General features: G+C 49.1%; 1 protein-coding gene across 1 annotated transcript in view; it reads left to right on the top strand.

The window, feature by feature from the left end:
* The window catches only part of HRAS (HRas proto-oncogene, GTPase), a 41,452-nt gene extending 23,129 nt beyond the window's left edge, over positions 1-18,323 (top strand). The window contains exons 2-6 of the mRNA XM_050336672.1: positions 7,784-7,937; positions 12,482-12,660; positions 14,919-15,078; positions 15,799-15,923; positions 18,024-18,323. Coding sequence (XP_050192629.1) covers positions 7,827-7,937; positions 12,482-12,660; positions 14,919-15,078; positions 15,799-15,918 — 570 coding nt within the window. The 5' untranslated portion in view covers positions 7,784-7,826 and the 3' untranslated portion in view covers positions 15,919-15,923; positions 18,024-18,323. The remainder of the gene's footprint in view (positions 1-7,783; positions 7,938-12,481; positions 12,661-14,918; positions 15,079-15,798; positions 15,924-18,023) is intronic.
* Positions 18,324-19,011: the final 688 nt, after the last annotated feature.

Below are 19,011 nucleotides of genomic sequence, written 5' to 3'. Positions count from 1 at the left end.
GCATGGCCACCCCCTCCAGCTCTAGCAATGGGTGCTCCATCTCTTGCAGCTTAGTGGTGAGATCTGAATTTGTCCCTTATGCTGTTACAACAGAGAGCCTGATGGCTGCAACCTGCGTGATGACAGGGCTGGCGGGTCACAGGAGAGGCTGTGCCTTTCCCTGGAAGCTTGCCTGCAGCTGCTCTTTCATCACCAAGAGGACCAAGCAGAAGATACCAAGTACCTTAGGAAACCAGCCTGGAGACAGCATCTCTTGTAATTCCACACCATTACTGGGCAGCAGTTTCCCCAAAGCCGGATATTCTTTGTCCCTGTTAGTAGCTGTAATTGCATAGATCCACTTACACTGGTACTGTGTACTCATCTGGTCCAGGTTTCTAGTCGTTGCACCTTATATCTTGTGGGAAGATCAATACAATTTGGTACTGAGACTAGCAAGCCAAGAGATTGCTCAGAGCCTGGGTTTGTGGTCGTATACCACGTGTTTTAACAGTTAACAGTTACTGTCATCTGTATTGTGGGTTGTGTTTTAAAATTTCCTGGTTACCTGTCCATCTCTTTATGTACTCAAGATACATCATGCTGCCTTTCATCCATCCCATTAATGTTTATAGGTGGGATTTTAATGTAAAGGAAAGTTAAAAGTGCCTATTCTCTTGAGCTGCACCTTTGCCTCTCTGTTTTACACAGTATCATTTGTTTTTCTGACAAAGGCTGGGAGGCCTGGGAGAAGTCTCTTTTCCAGGGCAAGGTAGGGAGCTTCCAGCCCAGGCAGGGAAGTGTCTGCCTCTGAACCACCTGCTTGGCCCAAGGAGGCTGGAGAGGAGATGAAAGCAGAGGAGCCCTGGCAGTTTGCCGCCTTGTGCATCTTGACAGTGAGAGCTTTTCCTTCCCCACACCGTTTTCCCACATATGTTGGTAGATTCAATACTAGATCCTGAAGTTCTGACTGCAGGATACCAGCTCATTTTTTATTTAATTGTCCCCTCTTGTCCTGGCTTGCACTGTGGCACGTTCGTGCCTTCGTGCATCCATCTTTACCAACTTTCAGACACAGCTTGTCTCCTCTTTCCTGAAGTAGACTACTCTTACTCATCCAGAGTCTCAAAAAGCACTTAAGTATTAGATCATAAATCACAGGCATAATTTAAAAACCATCTTTGAGTTTTTTTTTTCCTCACATCACTGGCCCTGCCAGATGCAGACAACTGGTGTTTTCAGCAAGTGACTTGGGTGCTAGCACAGGTGGTCTCTCCCATCTGCATGTGATTTTTTTGAAGGGTCTGTGTTCAGCAGTGGTGTGGGGTGTATCATGTTTCTTTCACCCTTTCCATGGACTGGCAGCTTTCTCTCTGTGGAAGTTAGCTTGGAAGATTGGTTCTTCTGCAGAGATTATGGTGGGATGAGCAACTTGTTATCAGGGAGATAGGTAGGGAGGTGATAGTGGGAGGTGAAGATTCCACTATAGTTTGCAAGCATAGTCCAGTACTTGCCAGAGTTTCCTGACTTCACGCTGCTCCTCATGGCACATGCATGATGCTGGAGATGTGGGCATGATCAGTCCTAATTTATAAACTCCTGACATAAGGGGCCTGCTCATCTTTCTTTGGAGTGTAGTGATTTTGCTGGCCTCTATTGGCTGGGGGGAGTGGGGTGGGTGGGCAGTTCCTTTATCCAGAGGTAGGCTCTTGGGTAGCTGGTTTGTTCTGTGGGTTTGTTCCATTGCTGACTTGTTTAGGTTGTTTGCTGGTTTGAGTGGTTTAGGTGTAGCTACCGCTACCAGTTGTTTTTCTGGGAATAAGCTGGCAACACAGAACTTTATTAAGCATATTTATTATTTGAGAGGGAAAGCAAGAACAGCGTAGTTGCACTTGCTTGCTGCCAATAACCAGTGACCGCGCAGCTTTGTCTTTTAGTCAACTATCTGACAGCTGAAGCAGGAGCCAGGGAACAAAGAGGTAGCAGTTCTGGTGAGGATGGTACCATCTTGTTTTCTCTTGTCCCTCCGTATCTTCACAAGCTCTGTGTGGTTGTGTAGTCTCTGGCAGAGGGGTTGTGTTGCCGCAGGTTCTTCAGCTGGAAACTGTGAGGGCTGGGCCTGGTGCAGTGACCAGTCTATGCCTGTTCAAGACCTTGTGCAAAGCCATGGCTTATGCCTTGCTGCTGGGACATGTTCATGGGTGCTACAGAGAAGCAATCCCTCTCTTCCAGACCTGCCTATGCCTTGAACCTGCCTGCAGCTTCCTGCTGGTCTTCCTCACAGGTTTCTCCTTGGACGTGCATCTGTGTTTTGAACCTCCTACATTGTCATTCCTTACCTATTTTCTTTTTTTTTCCTCTGCAGCAATATTTTTTTGCTCAGTCTCTTGGGACAGGCTGTCTTCTCTTTCAGATCTTGAAGAGCTAGGAGAGGATAGAAGAAGCCATTCTGTTCCTTTTTGGCTTTTTTTTTTTCTTTTTTTCCCATAGTAGAAGACGTTTATTATCTCCAAGTAATTTCTGCAAAGCAGGGCCAGCATTTGCAACTTTTATTCCCTCTTTGGCATCCTTTGCTCTTTTTTCATCTGTGAGGTGCAGTGTCTGAGTTTGAGGGTACACAACCAGCAAGCCAACAAGCAGCACAGTGGGTTAGATTTACAGCCCACTTGTTAACTTAAAAAGCAACAAGTAAATTAAAATGAAGCATTGGACAGAGAGATTTGTAAGAGTATCACCATGCTAGCCTCTCTTCCATAATTTCTGTCAGTCTGGGCAGGCCACTGAGATCAGCATTTTGATCCTAGAGTAAAAATAAAAGGTGGCATTTCAAAGCACTGGAGAGGTTCCTTCAGTCCCTCCAGAGGCTGTGTTTTGTGATGCTGATGACAGTCTTGTGCATGAGCAAACCAAGGAACCTGGACAGTCACCGGGATAAGCCAACAAGGTTTGCTTTTTCAATGCTTAAAAATCACTGAAGTAGGATTCCTGGCTGGAATTGACTGCTGTAAAAGGCTGAGATGGGTATTGTTCTCCTGCAGAATTGCAGACCATTTCTGCCTGCAGGGCATCTCTCCTGAATGGAAATGAAATCAAATGCTGTGGCATTTGTGGTCATAGGGCTCCTCAGTTCCTCTGGGTTGTGCTTTGGAGGAAAGGATGCCTGGTCTGAGATGTGCCCAAAGAGATTTGCAGAATCAGAACTAATTTCCAATGCCTTTAAATGCAGAGACTCCCAGTGGACAGGTAGAAGGTGAATGTTCAGTAATGAACAGTTGTCAAACTTCTGCCATGGCTGGCCTCAGTATGGCTGTGCTGCACAAAAATCTGTCTCTTGACTTGTTTAGTTGGCTTGGTGTCCATCCTGGGAGAGACACAAGGTGATGGGAGGAAACAGAGGACACAGAGAAAGCTCCTTCTGTTATTCTGTGGAAGGGATGTCAGAGGCTCCCTCATGGGGAACGTGCTGGAGACCCACTGCATATTCCTCTCACTTGACACCTGAGCTGTTGAAACTGCGGTGGTATGATGTGATGTACTGATGGGGGTCAAGCCCCTCGAGTTCCTGCCCTTTGGCGAGTAAGTTTCTGGAGGCTTCACAGTCAGGTCCCCCAAACCACCTCTCTCTGCTGGAGAACTGGAGCCATGAAGATTAGGTTGTTTTTTGTGGGACACAGCTGCATCTCTAGGTAACACCTGTAGCCTTGGTGCCTAGACCTGCTTTAGATCTTAGCCCAGTGAAAGCTTGTGCCAAGCATCTTGGTCCTTGTTTCTGTGGGCAAGGCCTCCATGCTGCTTCCCAGCATGCGCAGGCAGGGGAGATGATGTGCCTTCTGCCCTCACCCAAAGGTAGGATGCTGGTGTCCACCAAGGCTGGCTGCTTGCTCTTCCCGCTTCCTGCACAAGGCTGGCAGATGTTTCTTGTTTGCTAGAGCTGTGTGGCTCTGGCTACTGGGCTGGGAGCAGCTGCTGCTGCCAGGCGGAGGCACTCGGCGAGTCTTTCCTAGACAGCTTTGAATGGGAGCCAGGAGCCCTCTCGCTACAGGAGAAAATCCACGAGGTCAGGAAATACAGCAGCAGCAGCTCCGGCTCCACACTGGGCCTGTTGGCTTGGCATGCAGATTCCAGCTCTCCTCTTTCCAGACGGTGCTCCTGAGTGGCTCTCCTCCTTGCCATCTCACTCAGCTGTTGCTTGACAGCCCTTTGTGGCTTTTGGGGTGTGCAGTAGTTGAGTACTGCAGAGGTGATAAGTTTGGATAGGCAGGGGAAACACTAGATGGTGACCTGGATCAGACTTTTCAGATCTGCTGAAGAATGGAAGAAGCTGCAGAAGATGGAAGAAGCTCTGTTCCTGCTCTGTGTGGGACTGGGAGGCTGTGTTTTTGTGTTTCCCTCTGTTAGTTTGTGGTCAGCTCTGTGTGGGCTCTGTGTTAGCTGCTGAGTAATAGAAACTGGAAATCCTCACATCAGGAGAAGCTTTCACAACCACCAACAGTCTGTAAACCTCCATCCGGTGAGTCCCCAGCATGAGAACTTCGGGTGTCTGTTACAGTGGCTCTGACAGGAGCCCCACTCTCTCTTCCCTGCTTCTGTTTTTTAGGAAGCTGGAAACATTGTCTTTGGGATGGCTGTTCCATGAACCAGCCCCTGTGTGTGGGGGGGGTGATGTTCATGTGGCATTGAGGAACAGCCACACCTTTGTTGAAATCACGTGTACATCCATGAGCAGCCTTGCTCTTCCCGTGTTGCGGAGTAAAAATCATGATGGGGAGCTATGAGATAGTGTTGGTAAGGCTGACTTAAGGATAAGATCAGCTGCCTTACCTTAGCAGAGTTTGGCCCTATGGAAATTCCTGCTTTCCTCACAGTCTTTGGCCAGGTTGCTTCCTCTGTGGCATTTGCACATGCTCTGATGTGCAGCTGGGTCTGCAAAGCTGCCTGTGAGGAGCTTGCATTGTGGATCCTTTGGGAAAGGAAGAGAGCTCATCTGAACATTGATTTTAGCATATGTTCATTTGGGCATGAGAGCTGTCCATCATTCCCCACAGTCTCGCTCTGCATTAGGACATGTTTTGCAGCAATGGTATGAAACAGGTGGGTAGGCTGGACTTGCTGTCCTCTGCAAGCTGCAGAATCTCTTCTGCCATTGTTGGGGCAGGGATGGCACGCAGAGCAGTGAAGAGTTAACTGAGGCAATGGCACCTTCTAGGTATGGTGTGAGCAAACACCAACTGTTGCAGAGTTCTTGTATGTAAATTGTCTGTGTGCTGGCCATGAGTAATGAGTTAGCAATAGCTCCTTTGCCCCCCTCATTTCCCCTGCGTTTTGGGTGGGTGTGGAGCAGGAAGATGTGGGTCTGTTTCTCTGGAGGAGCCAGATCTCAGAGCTCTTGGCTAAGCTGGTGATGCGAAGGGTTTGCTGGTGTGCAGCTGCCCCTCTGCTGTGCAGTGGAGCTCAGCTGGGGTCCTGAGTGGGGGAAGACCCTTAAGCTGACATGGGTGACCACCTGGCCCCCACCTCCTTCTGCAGGGTGGACCAGAAGGCTGGTGTGGCTGTGTGGACTAAGGGTCCTCTGAAGGGATAGGCAGTGCCTTCCTCTGGAGTGGTCTTGAGGGAGGACCTCCTCCTTGAGAACTCATGTCTTCTCCTCCCCATGTTGAGTCAAGGCTTTTCTCACTGCCTCATAGCAAGTCGTATGGGTCTGGGCAGTTGTGAAGTCCTTCTTGAGTGTCATCGTGGCAACTGCTTCATCATCAGCATCAGATACAGAGCAAGGTCCATTGTAGCCACTGCAGGCCTTTATTTACAGCCACCATGTGTTTTACTGGGGCTTGCAGATCTCCCTGCTCTGTAATGAAAGATGGGAGCTGGTTGCAGAGTTTCTTCAGACCCTCAAGACCCCTCTGTGTTCAGCTGTGAAGCTGTTCGCTGCAGGAGCAATCCTCTCCTGGCCAGCAGTGTTGGTGGAGATGGTCAGTCAGCATTTGCTCCTCAGTCCCCATTTCATCCTGTCACCATCTCTCATGATAACTGTCTCTTCCCAGAGAGATACGAAGCCTGGTGTGGGCATCTCTCTTGTCCCTGAGAAGCAGAGTATGTGAGAAGGTCATAGATGTGAGGGTGTGCATTAATGGAGCAGAGCAATGTGTGCACAGTCAATTAGTGAGATCACTTAGGTTCTTTCGTGTAGTCTTGTTTTCAGTCTGCATTTCTTCCTTGGCTGCCAGAAGAGAAGCAGATCAGACTTTCCTGGGAAGTAGTGGCACTTTGGGTAGGCACCTAGGCTATGACATTATTTGCACTTCATTTCCCACTTCTCATCACTACTTTTCCATGGTGTTTTACTGCTTCTCCAGCAATGAAGAGCAGCACAGAAACCAGAGGTCCTGGTTAGCATTATGGTGGCATCATGTTTGTTATTTGGTTGCTCTTTTGCACCCTCTCCTTTGCCCTTCTTTAGAATCCTGGGTGCTGAGAAGGGCATGAGCTTTGTTTGCCTTCCCACTACTGAGACAGTGGCTCAGAAAAGGGCTTTGGGAAGAGGTGTTTGTGTCTGACTGCTCCCAGTTCGAGTGGGTGATGGAGCTGTCAGAGTGGTTTAGAGTTGCACTCAGGTGGGGATTGAAGGCAAAAAGTTCTGGCCTCCTTGCCGTTAGATTTCTGCTGCGTTAGCAAATGCATTAAATGCAGTCTGGGTCTAGAGTGGCCATTGCCAGCACAGTTTGTACCAGCTTCCAGAGTTTTGGGAGGAGGGCTGGTAAGCCTTGGGAGGAGGATGGAGTGATTTAACTGTCTGGGGTGGGTGCAAGGAGCATGTTCTAATCCACATGCAGTAGCGTTGCAGGCAGCACTGAAGGCTGACTGTCACAGGGAACTGAGAGCTTGTCTTCCTGCTACCTGCTGCATTTTGGGTGCCTTCCCCAGAGCTTGCAGATGGCAGCTGAGAATGAGTGTCAGACCCTGGAGTGACTTTCAGAGGGCAGGGCCTGCAGTCCAGGATGGATTTCTATTTAAACCTTTGAGGTTTTGTAATCTTCCTGCATTAGTTCCTCTTTCTCAGTGGACTCGGAGCAGAAGTTTAAGGGAGGAGTTGGGGGGATGTGAATTTTCTCCTGCTGAAGGGCCGTGGCAAGTACACAGTACTGCAGAAGTGTAGTTTGCTCATCCTGGCCCTAGTCATCATTCTCAGTTAGAGCTTTTCATGGTAGCAGCTTTTTATTCCCTGTTGGGCATGCCAACTTCATCTCTTGGGAGCAGGGGTGCCCCTTCTGCAGATCTCCCTCTCTGATGGCCAGCGCAGTGGGAGGCACCGTTAGCTGGAGGATGGGCAGAGGCTGTGGATGTGCCACTGTCTAAAACCTGCCACGTGGTTTGAGGTTTAATGCAGCCTTGAGGGTTGAAGACATGGAGGTAACAGCATATCTGGGTGGGGCTGGACCTTCTTCTCTGCTCTTGTGGGAATTGACATCTCAACCTCATTGGCCGGGGTTTCAAATCTATCAAATGATTGTCATCTTGAGCTAAGGTGAATCAGGGACAACACTGAGCACTTCTGCAATACCAGACCTCTTAAACTGATTACTTTAGGTGTTGATTTACACAGCCTGTACCTCTGTTTTCTCATCAGTAACACTCCCTTACCCCTTGAAGTTTGCTCAGGGAATCTGTGAAGTTCGCATTGAGACTGTCAGGCTGAAGGATTGCAACGTGCCACAGGATAAACACAGTTTTGTATTCAGTTTGATGGATTATTTTGCCCGTGTTAAAGTAACCTCTCCTAACGTGGTGACCGTGTTCCTCTTTGCAGGTGGTGGTGCTCCTGGAAGTCCTGAGCTGGGGTCAGCTGGAAGATGACTGAATACAAGCTGGTGGTGGTGGGAGCAGGTGGTGTTGGGAAGAGTGCTTTGACGATACAGCTCATTCAGAACCATTTTGTTGATGAGTATGACCCTACGATAGAGGTAGGTGGCTCTGGGCATGGAGTCTGTCTTGTCTGTGTGTTTTCCTCTTGCTGTTCTCCACCTTGTCTCCAACCCAGAGCATGCTCAGTTTGGTCTCAAGTCTGAACTTGATTAGGAATGTGCCTCTGCTTTGCAGAGCTATTCTGAGTCGCTATGTGCGTGTTCAGAGGTCACAGTGACCGACTTGTGTCTCCTGCAGAAGGATAGTGATGTCTGCTGAAGAGAGATGACACAGGAGGCAGCAGAAGCAGGCAGAGCCAGGCAGATGCTGAGAGGCAGCACAAAAGTCCTCCTTTCTGATGAAATGACAGCATAGGGAGGGATTAAAGATTTGGGATTGAAGAGCCATTTTGTGCCTGTGCTTCCATTTCTCCTCCTGCGAAATCAGAGTAAATATGTTGACTTTTTCTGCAGGATGTTTTGAGATTTACTGATGAAATGGGTTTTATCAGAGTTTGCTTGTATTATGTATGTCCTGCAATTTGAGTGAGACGTGCCAAGCAGCTGAACTGTTGTGGTTCACAGAGTGCTGCTTCTGCTTCATCACCAGGAGTTAGTGGTTGACGTGTGGGTTTTGCAGTCAGTGTGGATGGTAGCACTGACCTGTCTAGCTCAGCATCCTTCCTGAAGAAGCAGGCAGGGACCCTGTGTGGCCTTCACAGGCTGTATGGGGGTGGAGGGGTATCTGGTCTTCAATATCCATTACACTATTATTATTTTTTACTTTTTAAAAATATATTCCGTTCTCTGTCTGCTATCACTGTAGCTAGCGACATGCTACTTAGCCTTTATGTGACTTACACCTTTGTTGGGGGAGATGTGGGTAGCAGCTGCTGCTCTGCAGGAGAAGTCCATCCTGGGAAGGCAAATTGCAGGTCTGTCATGCCTCTTGGACAATGACCTCCCTGTCTGCAGTCCTAAAGGATTCTCTGCCAGATGCTTATAAATACAGCTGTGGTTGCTGCAGTTATTATTATGACAATGGCTAAAGGCCCCAGCTGGGACCAGAAATCTATTCTGGTAGGTGTTGTCTGTGTAGTCCCCACCCTGAAGAGCTTACAACTTAAATAAACAAGCAAGACAAGGCTTGGTAGAAAGGCTGAAATAGTCTTACAGTCCTACACATGGGAAGAAGAGAAAGCACTTAAAAAGCATGTGCTGTTACGTCATTTGGCCAAGGTCACCTAGAAAGCCTATGGCAGAGACTGGAATTTAATTTAAGGACTCCTGAGCCTCCTTGCTTATGGATGCAGTTGCCTTGTTCCCCAACTCCTCTCCCCTCATGTGCTCATCCCCAGTAGCATTGTATCCTTTCCTTAGAAACCCATTCCAGGTTGTTTTCGGCAAAAGAGCTGTTGATGGAGAGCAGCCTCCCTGGGGAAACATCTGCATGGATGAGTCCTTTCTTGGACCTTAGGTGGGCAGAGGCAGCTCTCACCCAGTGATGTGTTGGGTTTTGGCATCCTGTGTTTTTTGTCTCCAGCTGCCTGCCCCTTGTATGTACCCTGCAGGGAATTTTCTCCATGTAAACAGGCAGTGGGGAATGTAAACCTTGCATGGCATTTCCCAGCACACCCTCCTCACTCTAGTCACTCCTGCAGTGCCCCGGAGACGCTGCTCTCTCCTCCCCTCTTCCCTCCAACCCCATTCTGTTCTTCTTTTCTTCCAAAAGCTCTTTAGCCCTCTCACCCCTGGTACTTTTCCACTTGCAGGTCCCACCAGCCCTGATGCCTTTGCAGCTCCCTTGGTTGTACCTTCCTTTCCCTGCTACCCCAACATCTTCTCATTCATTTTAGGAGACTTCTTTTAATTATAATTCATTTTATGGGGATTGAGGACGCACAGAGAGATACCTGCCAGCCATCCAAATGTGACCAACAAACCACCCTCCTGTGACTAAGCTGCTTTGGATCGTGCCCAGGAGCTGACTATGACTGTTCAGCCAGCTAACAAGCAGCACAGCAATGCTGAAATGAGCAGGATAAAAGGGAGCAAAAAAAGAGTACTTGTGCATGGAGCAAAGGCATTGCCTGTCACCCAAATGGACTGAGCACAAGCTGTGCAGCAAAGGGGGTTGTGAGTGGGTCAAGGTGCACCGAGAAGATGCTCTCTAGGGCAGGAGGGTTTTGTCCCCTGTCTGGGGCAGGGACTGGATGCCTGCTCCCCTCCTGACTCCCTATTGCAGACGTTTGGCTTTGTAACTCAACGGTGTCCAACCCACGACAGCACACACTTGCATGCCTGCTCTGTTACTGCTGAGGAACCTTAAGACCTTTATTTTGTGAACAGGAGGGCCAAGACTCCAAGGAAATGTATGCTACTGGCATTGTCCCATGGTGAATGAGCAGGGATGGAGTAAAGAATTTCACTGTGTTGAGAAATTCTTTGGTTCATCTTCTGGCTTCTAGCCACTGGCTAGTAGTGGGCTTCCCAAACCTCTGCTCATATCCTGACTGTAGCGTTTGGGAAGTGGACATCTTGGCCTGGTCCCCCAGCACACCCGGGATGCTCCCAGCATGAGTCTGAACCCCAGACAGATGTTGTTTCTGCTGACTGGCACTTCACAGCTGGGTCTGGCTGCTTTCCCCTCTGCAGGAAGGTAGGGTAGGATATGAGGGGCTGCAGAGGAACACTGAGGCAGGGTGCTGATGTGGGCTGGTGGCAGCTACCCCTGCAGTGGCAGCCAGGTCACCTGGTAGTGTGGCTGAACTGCCATCCTGAGGCGGGATTTGGATGGAGCTGTACACAAAGCAATAATGGGGAGAGCTTGTCCCTTTCCTTTGCAGGAAGCAAAGCATCCTCTGCAAGGCAGTTAATACTTTTGCCTAGTAAGCAGGGTGGCTGGCCTCATGGGCAGCCTGTTGATGACCTGAGCTGAGGTGTGGGATCTGTCCTCCATCTGCATGCTGTATGGTTGAGAGACCTCCTGTAGCTGGGGACTTGGCAGTTAATTGTGAACACATGTGCCAAGAGGCTGGTCCTCTGTACACAAGCCAAGGTGCAGGGGTGGGAGGATGCTTTGCTGGGCAGAGCAGGCACTAGGGTCCCCTTGCACCAAGGAGGCTCCAGATTCATTATTGATTAGAAGTGGGAGCACATTCCTGCAGGGCAGCCTGCCATTTGCCTTCAGAGTGGTTGGCTGGAAGCCAGCCCATCACTCGGTGCTTATTCTCGATGGGTCAGCAGTCCACTTTTTGGGAAGGCACAGCTAAGAAGGTCGTGGCAGAGCAGATCTCATCTCTGATTTCACACCCCTCTCTGCAAGGTGAGGAAAGACTTCGATTAGTCCCAGCAAATGATGTTTAGTAATGACCAAAAGGATGGAGGCTCTGTTGGCCCCATTCCCTTTCTGTGCTGCTGCTGGTCCTGTTGTGGCCTCTGCTGTGTCGGCTGTTTGTCTGCAGACCTGCAAAGCTCATCTGATAACATTGTTGTGGTCGTTGGAAGAGCAGCCGACATTTGAATTAATTTTAAACTGCAGCCGTAGCCTCTGCGAGGGGTTGCAAAGCACTGTTGTGGTCATAGCGCTGACTTGCACCTTTTTCATACCTTTCGTTTTGGCTTCCTTCTCTTGCTGGGGGTTGAGGATGCTGCACTGTCCACGGGGGATGGCTCTTAGAGGGGGAGGAGTCTGTCCTCCATGCAGGGGCTGCCCCAGCAGCATCCCTGCTGATGAGACTGAGCACAGGGAGAGGCACGGTGGGAAGGAGCAATGCTTTGAGGAGCCTGCCTTCAAAATGAAACCTTTTGAGGGATGCCCTGGGTGATTTCCAGGCCTCCTCACATCTGTGATAAGTTGTGATTGCCTCTGCTGCAGGGAAAACCCCCAACTTGAAAGGACCTGCCAGGATAGTTCTTGCCTCTCCTGGAGCCCTCTGGGCACAAACTGGTTGTGGGAAACACCCAGCTCACAAAATGATTTTTTGGGTTTTTTTCTCATGTTTAAAGAAGAGGTTTACCATCAAACCTAGTTTGCAGCCTTACTGGTGGCATATTGCCTCCAGTGCCTGATCCGAGATGCATTGGAGGCACTGGATTTCCAGGTCATCTTCAACACCTTCTAGTCCTGCAGATCACAGATGGTGGCTGGAAGCCCTGGCTGGCTGGAGCCTCCTCTCCTGAGTGTCCCCTTCCAGCACCCAGGCAGGGTGGCAGCAGAAGGGATTAGTGCTGGGACTAAATAATCCTTAGGAAACAGTTGCCGAGGGCTGTGCAGCGTGGTAGAGATGAAGCTGCGCCTGCTCTGCCAGAGGCAGGGCTGGGAATGGGGAGAGCAAGCCAGGAGCTGTCTTCTCTGTGGCTCTAAAAGACCAGGAGAAACCTGCTTAGCTACTCCCTTTTCCCTTTGGTTTTTTTTTTTATTATTTTTCGTTTTCCTCCCGGTTTTGAAACAGATTGAGTTGTCTCTTTAATAGAAGCTAAACACAGGCAGAGCATGACCTGGCATGTTCCCACGGATGCACTTGCTGCATCCCTTTGTTCAGCCGGACCCAAGCCCTCCCTTAATGCATCCTCGTCCCTTTTTTCCCTCTCCTGGCCTTCAGGATTCCTACAGAAAGCAAGTGGTCATCGATGGAGAGACCTGCTTGTTAGACATCTTGGACACCGCAGGGCAAGAGGAGTACAGTGCCATGAGAGACCAGTACATGAGAACAGGGGAAGGATTCCTGTGTGTCTTTGCCATCAACAACACCAAGTCCTTTGAAGATATTCACCAGTACAGGTCAGTATCCTGGGAAAGGCCCTTTCCCTTTTGCCCCGTGCAAAGGGGAGGCCTTGCCTCTGCACCCTCCTGCCCACCCTTTTAGTTCAGGCCCAGTGGTGGAAGCACTGGCTGCCAGCAAAGACAATTAGCTCAAGTGGCCATTCCCCAGGGAAGAGACGGAGCAGACGGCTAATGTCAGTGACTCCAATAAAGCCCATCCGAAGGGATTGCTCGTGGCCTTTGGGGACTCGGTAATGTAATGTTTAAGTGTTTATGGTGACTAAAGAGAGAGCTGATCCTGTATGACCCCCTCCTTTCCCTCCCTAATTAGTGGAATTGCTCTGTTAGCGCAGTCGATCTCAGGGACTTCTGCTGGGCCCTGGAGCTGGGAGAGGAGGCTGGGAAGGGCAGGGAGGGCTGCCTTTGTGATGAGGCTGTAGTCTGCCAGCTGCACACATGCAGGGAAAAGCAGTCCTGCTGCTTTGGAGCTTGGTTTCAGCCAGGGCAAAGACTGACAGGAGGGGAGTCAGGGCCCCAGTGAGCTGATTTGCCCAAGACAATGTATGGGGAAGCGGCAACAAAGCAGGGACCTCATCCTGACATAGTCCTGCTTTGGCTGCACCTGAGTAACCCATCCCACTTTTTCTCCCTGCTGACATCAGCCCTGCAGAGCTGGAGAGCCAAGAAGGTGATACAAACACAGCAGAAATCTTCCCTGTTTATCCTGATGCTTAGGGAGGGATCGCTCTGCCTTATGCCTTTTTCTGAGGCTTGGCTGTGATGGGAGGCACTTGCAGAGGATGCAAGAGATGGCTCTGCCTGTCCCTGCTCTGGCCACTGCCCACCGAGGGACTGTGTACCCTAGTCCCCCATCATAAACTGCTGTTCCAATAATCCTGTTGCTCCGAGCACAGGCACAGCCCTTCCTTGCTCCATAGTCCTGAGGTGCTGCTCTAAGCTGTCTCAGTCTCAGCGAGCAGGCTGTTCAGTGTAGTAGCTGCACAGGTGGACTAATTTGGTTTGTTTTAGCTGAACTGGAGGACAAAGGATGGGATTTTCCTAAAGCACCTGAGGGATTAAGCAACATTCATCCTTGTGCTGGGGCTGGTGCCTGTGAATGGCTTGCAGGATGGCACGATTTCAAGTCATCATGATTGTGATGTAAATCACTGGCTTTCATCTCCTTTAGCCTCTGCTCTTTGTGTTTGCACTTTTAAAGAATATTCCCCAGAGAAATGCTAGCTCTCCCTGGTTAGTAACCATTTGAAGGTATCTCTTTTCAGCTAAGTGTAGCCTGTGCACTAAATTTAGTACTTGCATTTGCTGATCAGGATGTTACATGGAACATTTAAATGGCTTTATGGCATATCATACATATAGTAAGACTTCATTTCTATGTTCTACTACATTAAAAAAAAATGATTTTTTGTGTGTGTTACATGTCCAGCTGCCTTTGGATAGAAATTTGCATTAAATTAAAATGCAGAAATTGGCATTTTAAATAATACTATTATTAGTTAAATAAAACCATGTTAAATGTTCTGGATGCATGAGCAAAAAAAAAAAAAAAGCTGAAGTTACATGATTTATTAAGCAAAGGAAGTTATTATCTATCAGAAGGGAATTGAATGGATTGTTTGTGGTCATAATGGACTTCAAGTCTTTTAGAAGTGGTACATCTCATCCTCACCCACCTAGTTTTAGATCCAAGCTTGGAATGAAGAAGTGAGCATTACAGTTTTTTTAGTTCCCAATTGGTTTCTCAACTTTGAATGACCTGAACTAAACTGAGAGGGAGCAAATACTGCCTGTGCATCTGCAGAAAAGGTTACAGCTGCCAAAAGCTGCTTTATCAGCTCAGCAAATTCTGGTTGCAGTTGATTTTTTATTGTTTTTATCCCCAGTTTGGGGGGATTACTTGATCTAAAATGTTGGAAATGGCACAGGTAACTGCTTGAGAATTCATTTTTATTTAGCTTAAACTACCTTAAGGTCACTTCTTAATATAGATTGTCATAATTCAAGTTGTTTTGTAAATAATTGCAGTTAAAGAGCAGAAGTATGTTTAGTTTTCATTTCCAAAAGTGCCCTAGCTATTTTGCAGTTTATTCACTTGTGTGCCATAGTCATTTACATTTTCCTGAAAGCCCAGCACAAGGCACTTGACAGGAGCGAGGCGTAGCTGTTAATTCTTGACAAAGAAGCTGGTGGGGAGTGTTCTGGAGCTGCCCCTGATGCCTTTTCTCCCTTCACTATGTCGCTTCTTCCTGTTTCAGGGAGCAGATCAAGAGGGTGAAAGACTCAGATGATGTTCCTATGGTGCTGGTGGGGAATAAATGTGACCTACCAGCCCGGACAGTGGAGACCCGGCAAGCGCAGGACCTGGCCCGGAGTTACGGGATCCCCTACATAGAAACATCTGCCAAAACCAGACAGGTAGGAGGAGGGTTTTAAACAAAATATTCTTCTTGTTTTCTTTTCTCCACTGCTGCTCTGGAATGGCAGGAACAGGCAGACGCCAGCTTGCAGACAGATGGGTGCAAGGGCTGGGGCTTAGTTGCTTCTTCAAGGCTAAGCGCTCCATCAGGATGTTCTCTCCCCAGTCTGGGCTTGAGCCTTCAATCTGGAGAAGTGTGTAATTCGTGCTCTGGCAGCAGTGGTACTTTCTAAGGGCTTTCACCAAGGCTCTGGAATAACCCCCATAGTCACTGCAGGTCAGCTAAGCTCAGGGGCCTTGGCTAACCTCATCTGTGGTCTATTTTGGCAGACCTATAGGCAGAATATACCAGTGCTGGAAGGACCACATGGGGCTCCCACAGCACAAAGGTGGAAGCGGAGCAGCTGACACCTTCAGTGGTCCAGTGGTGGCTTTTCTCTTGGTGGTAGAACTCATTCAGACTGCTAAAAGCTCATGAAACTCAGGGACTCGAGAGCTCTTTGGCCTTGTGATTGCTCATTCAGTCTTTCTCTCTGTTTGAGGGCCACATTAAGGTCCTTGTTAAGTCTCTGCATTATGGTTTTCTACCTTTAACTCTGCAATTTGCGCTGCTGGAAGACAGGGCTAGGAAGACCTTGCTGGGTAGCAGAGCCCTCTCTTCTCTCCTCTGTCCCCTCTCAAAGTGGGCAGCTGCTTGGAGTGGTGCTTTTTTCCCCCAGGGCGTTGAGGATGCCTTCTACACCTTGGTGCGGGAAATCCGTCAGCATAAACTGCGCAAGCTGAATCCCCCGGATGAGAGCGGCCCTGGCTGCATGAACTGTAAATGTGTGGTATCGTGACTATGGTGAGTTGTGGAAGCAGGAGATGTGGTGCAGGGGTTATATGGGCAGGAGGTGATGGAGTGCCATGGAGATACGTTGGAAGCAGGGCAGGTGGTGACTACGGATGCACTCGTCTGCAAACAAATGTGGCAGAAACAATTTCAGCAGCAGATATTTTTTGAATTAAACACCTTTTTGATTGAAATAGCAATAGTCAAAATTCCCACCTCCCTGAGGAAGCGTGGGAGAGGAAGGGGTTGTTTATTATTCCCCCCTCATTTTGTAGGACAAAATTCTATAGAACTGAACTTTAAAAAAAAAGTGTGTTTTGTTGTGCTTTCCCCAGGAAAGCTTGTTCCCATGTTACTGCTCTGAAAGAGAGGTTAAGCTGATGTTGAAGGCGTACAGCTCGCTGCCTGCTCACCAGACTGGCTCTAGAGGAGTTCAGATGAAGAGCAGGGTGGGTGCATTGCCTCCTAATGCACTCATGTAAATTGCCTCATCCTAAAGTTGTAGAGCAGACCTGTCTTGCTGTGAAAGTCCTGTGTTCCTCAGAAGAGTTTTCCCCATTAGATATTTCCCCTGGGATATTTGGAACTGATGCAATGTTGAGAATTAGCCATAAGGGGGCTGTTTTGCTTTTATAAATTGTGTGTGCTGGAGCCAGAAACAGTGTTTTTCAGATTGTTTATGTTCACTTGCCTGTTTTTCTTCTTTTTCTTTCCTTGTTATTTTTTTTAGGATGAGTTTATTTAAATAATTGCAATCCTGCTGGATAGCAATCAGGGAGAGCTCCTATTGTTGTCCCTGCATGTGCTGGCTGGTCTTAAGCCAAAGGCCTGGGAATATCTGTCTGTGTAACCAACTCGTTCCATGGCAGAAGTGGAGAGAGGGGCAACTGGGGATGAGATCTATATCTAAGAATATCTGGGACTGGGATGTGGGAGAAAAGCCTGCATGAACGTTGCCCTTAATGTCTTTTGTCTTTTGGGAGTCTCCCAAGCACCTGGACTGGCCCTTCACCCCTTTTAACAACTGCTGGAGTCCTAAAGAGAAGTGCATTATATCCAGAGATGGTGTTAGGAGGGTCTCCTGAAGGCAGAGGTGGGCAGCTGGTGGTTGCCTTCTGTTGCTCTTTGAGCCAAAGGCCATGAGCACAGCAGAGCTCTTCCTCCTGCCCTCCACCCCCCCAAAAAAAACCCCAACAAACAAAAAAACGCTAGCAACGTTTGCTTCCTATGAGCAAAATACTACCCAAGGACCCCACCCCTCTGCTCCCAGCTGAGGCACGTGAGGTCATCTGGGGGCCGAGCCAAATGCTGTGCCCAGCACACTTATCACTACTAAGGGAGATTTTCCAGATGTTTGGGTCCTCCAGATGTTCAGGAGCGTTTCCTCCGGATGGGGATGTGAGCTCAAGGCTCGTTTCCTGCTCTGGCTCACAGCTGACGGCATGGGCTTGGCAGACACTGCTGCTCCCTTACACTGCCAGGAGCCTAGTCCTTGTCACAGCCTGGTGGTAGCACTGGTGTGGGCAAGAAGGGGAGGGAAGGAGTCTCTTGGAAACACTCCTCTCTCTTAAAAGAGCATGCCCTGTGAGTTGCCCAAGTCTTTTTCTGCTCAGGCAGAAACTGGAAACCAGACATCCCAGCTTACTCTAGCTGCAGTGGCCGACAGCAGAGAGGGAGGAACATCAAAGCACAAAGGGAGAAGCGAGGCAAAGGCATGCTGGGATTTGGGGAGGGAAAGGGTGGGTGTGTGGCCAGGGAAATTTGGTTGCATTTGCCCTGGATTCATTTTGTGGTTCCCATCATCCCTGGAGGAGAGGGGAGGATCTTGCCAAACAGTGCCCCTTCCCACAAGGAGGTTCAGGCAGAGGCAGAAGGTCTGGTGAGGTGCCTGGGGTTCACCCATCACTCCATAGACTCCAGAGCTTATTCCCTTCAGCAGATGTGCAGATGCTTTGCTGAGCCAGGCCCAGGCCTCTGAGACCTGTGCAGCCTTTTGCTTTTCTCTGTGGGCACTAGCAGGGTCATCCCAGAGCAGGAGGGGTTAGAAATGGAAACAGCCCCGATGGTTCTGATGGTGAATGGGTGCTAATGAGTGTCCTCTTCTGGTTTCAGCTGACTGGACCGTGTCTTGGAGAGGTTCCCGCTGTGCAGTGCGCAAGGACAGAGGTGAAGCGAAGGAAGAAGCAAATGGATTCAGAGGAGGAATATGGGGGAGGGGTAGAGGAGGAGGAAGAGGACAGGGTGAGCATGAGCCCTCCAAGGACTATCTCGCACTTCACCCAAGCCTGCGGCAAACAACATTTTTTCTTTTTTTATCCCCATCCCCTCATCCTTTGGCCTCCTCCCACCCCGGCAACTGTACAAAGCCACAGATTGAATCACAGTAAATTATTATTTGATGGTCTCGACAAATCATCTTGATGGCTGTGTTCTCCTTCCAGAGGGTGCTGCTGCTGGTGCTCCTGAAAGATTGCTGATGGGATGGCAGGGAGGAAAGGGTGCTGATATTTGCTCTCCACAGACCAAGGTCATGCTGTAGATCATAAAGGTGATTGGGGTGGGAAAGACAAGCTGCCTTTCAGGGGAAGACAGCTTGTCGTTGTCTCCAGCAAGTTGTTGTCATGATCTCGTCACCTCCAGCCCACTTGACACTCTGCTGGCTCCAAGTTTTGGTAGGATGGAAGAATCCAACCAGTCCAAGCCTGTCCTCAGTGCTCCCTTGAGTGCCTTGCTTTCAGCCTAGTTCTTGTGGGATTTTTTTATGGCTTCAGATGCAATGCCTGGAAGGAAAGAAGCAATGGGGAGGAGATCCAAAAGCCAGGTTCACTTCAGCTGGTGCCAGTTAGTTGCTTCTGTGACTTTTTTCCAGGCAACTCTTTCTGGCCCAAGACCTCCATAAATGTGTTGTGCTCCAGAGGTAGAATTAGGTCTTTCTGGTCCCCTCCAGCACCTAGCTAGTGCTAACACCTGTATAGTACATATACCTTAGGCTGTTCCAGTCTGCTGGCAGTGTGTAAAAGGATGCAAATCCTCATCTGCCCCATGTGTGGCTTCGTTACTGGTGAGCACGTAGAAAAGGGCTTTCCTGCATTGCAGACAG

This window comes from Myiozetetes cayanensis, unplaced genomic scaffold (assembly GCF_022539395.1).
Source record: "Myiozetetes cayanensis isolate MyiCay16 unplaced genomic scaffold, myiCay2020 scf6-25, whole genome shotgun sequence".
Lineage (NCBI taxonomy): Eukaryota > Metazoa > Chordata > Aves > Passeriformes > Tyrannidae > Myiozetetes > Myiozetetes cayanensis.
Note: the sequence above shows the minus strand (reverse complement) of the source record. Positions and strands in the feature narration are given on the sequence as shown.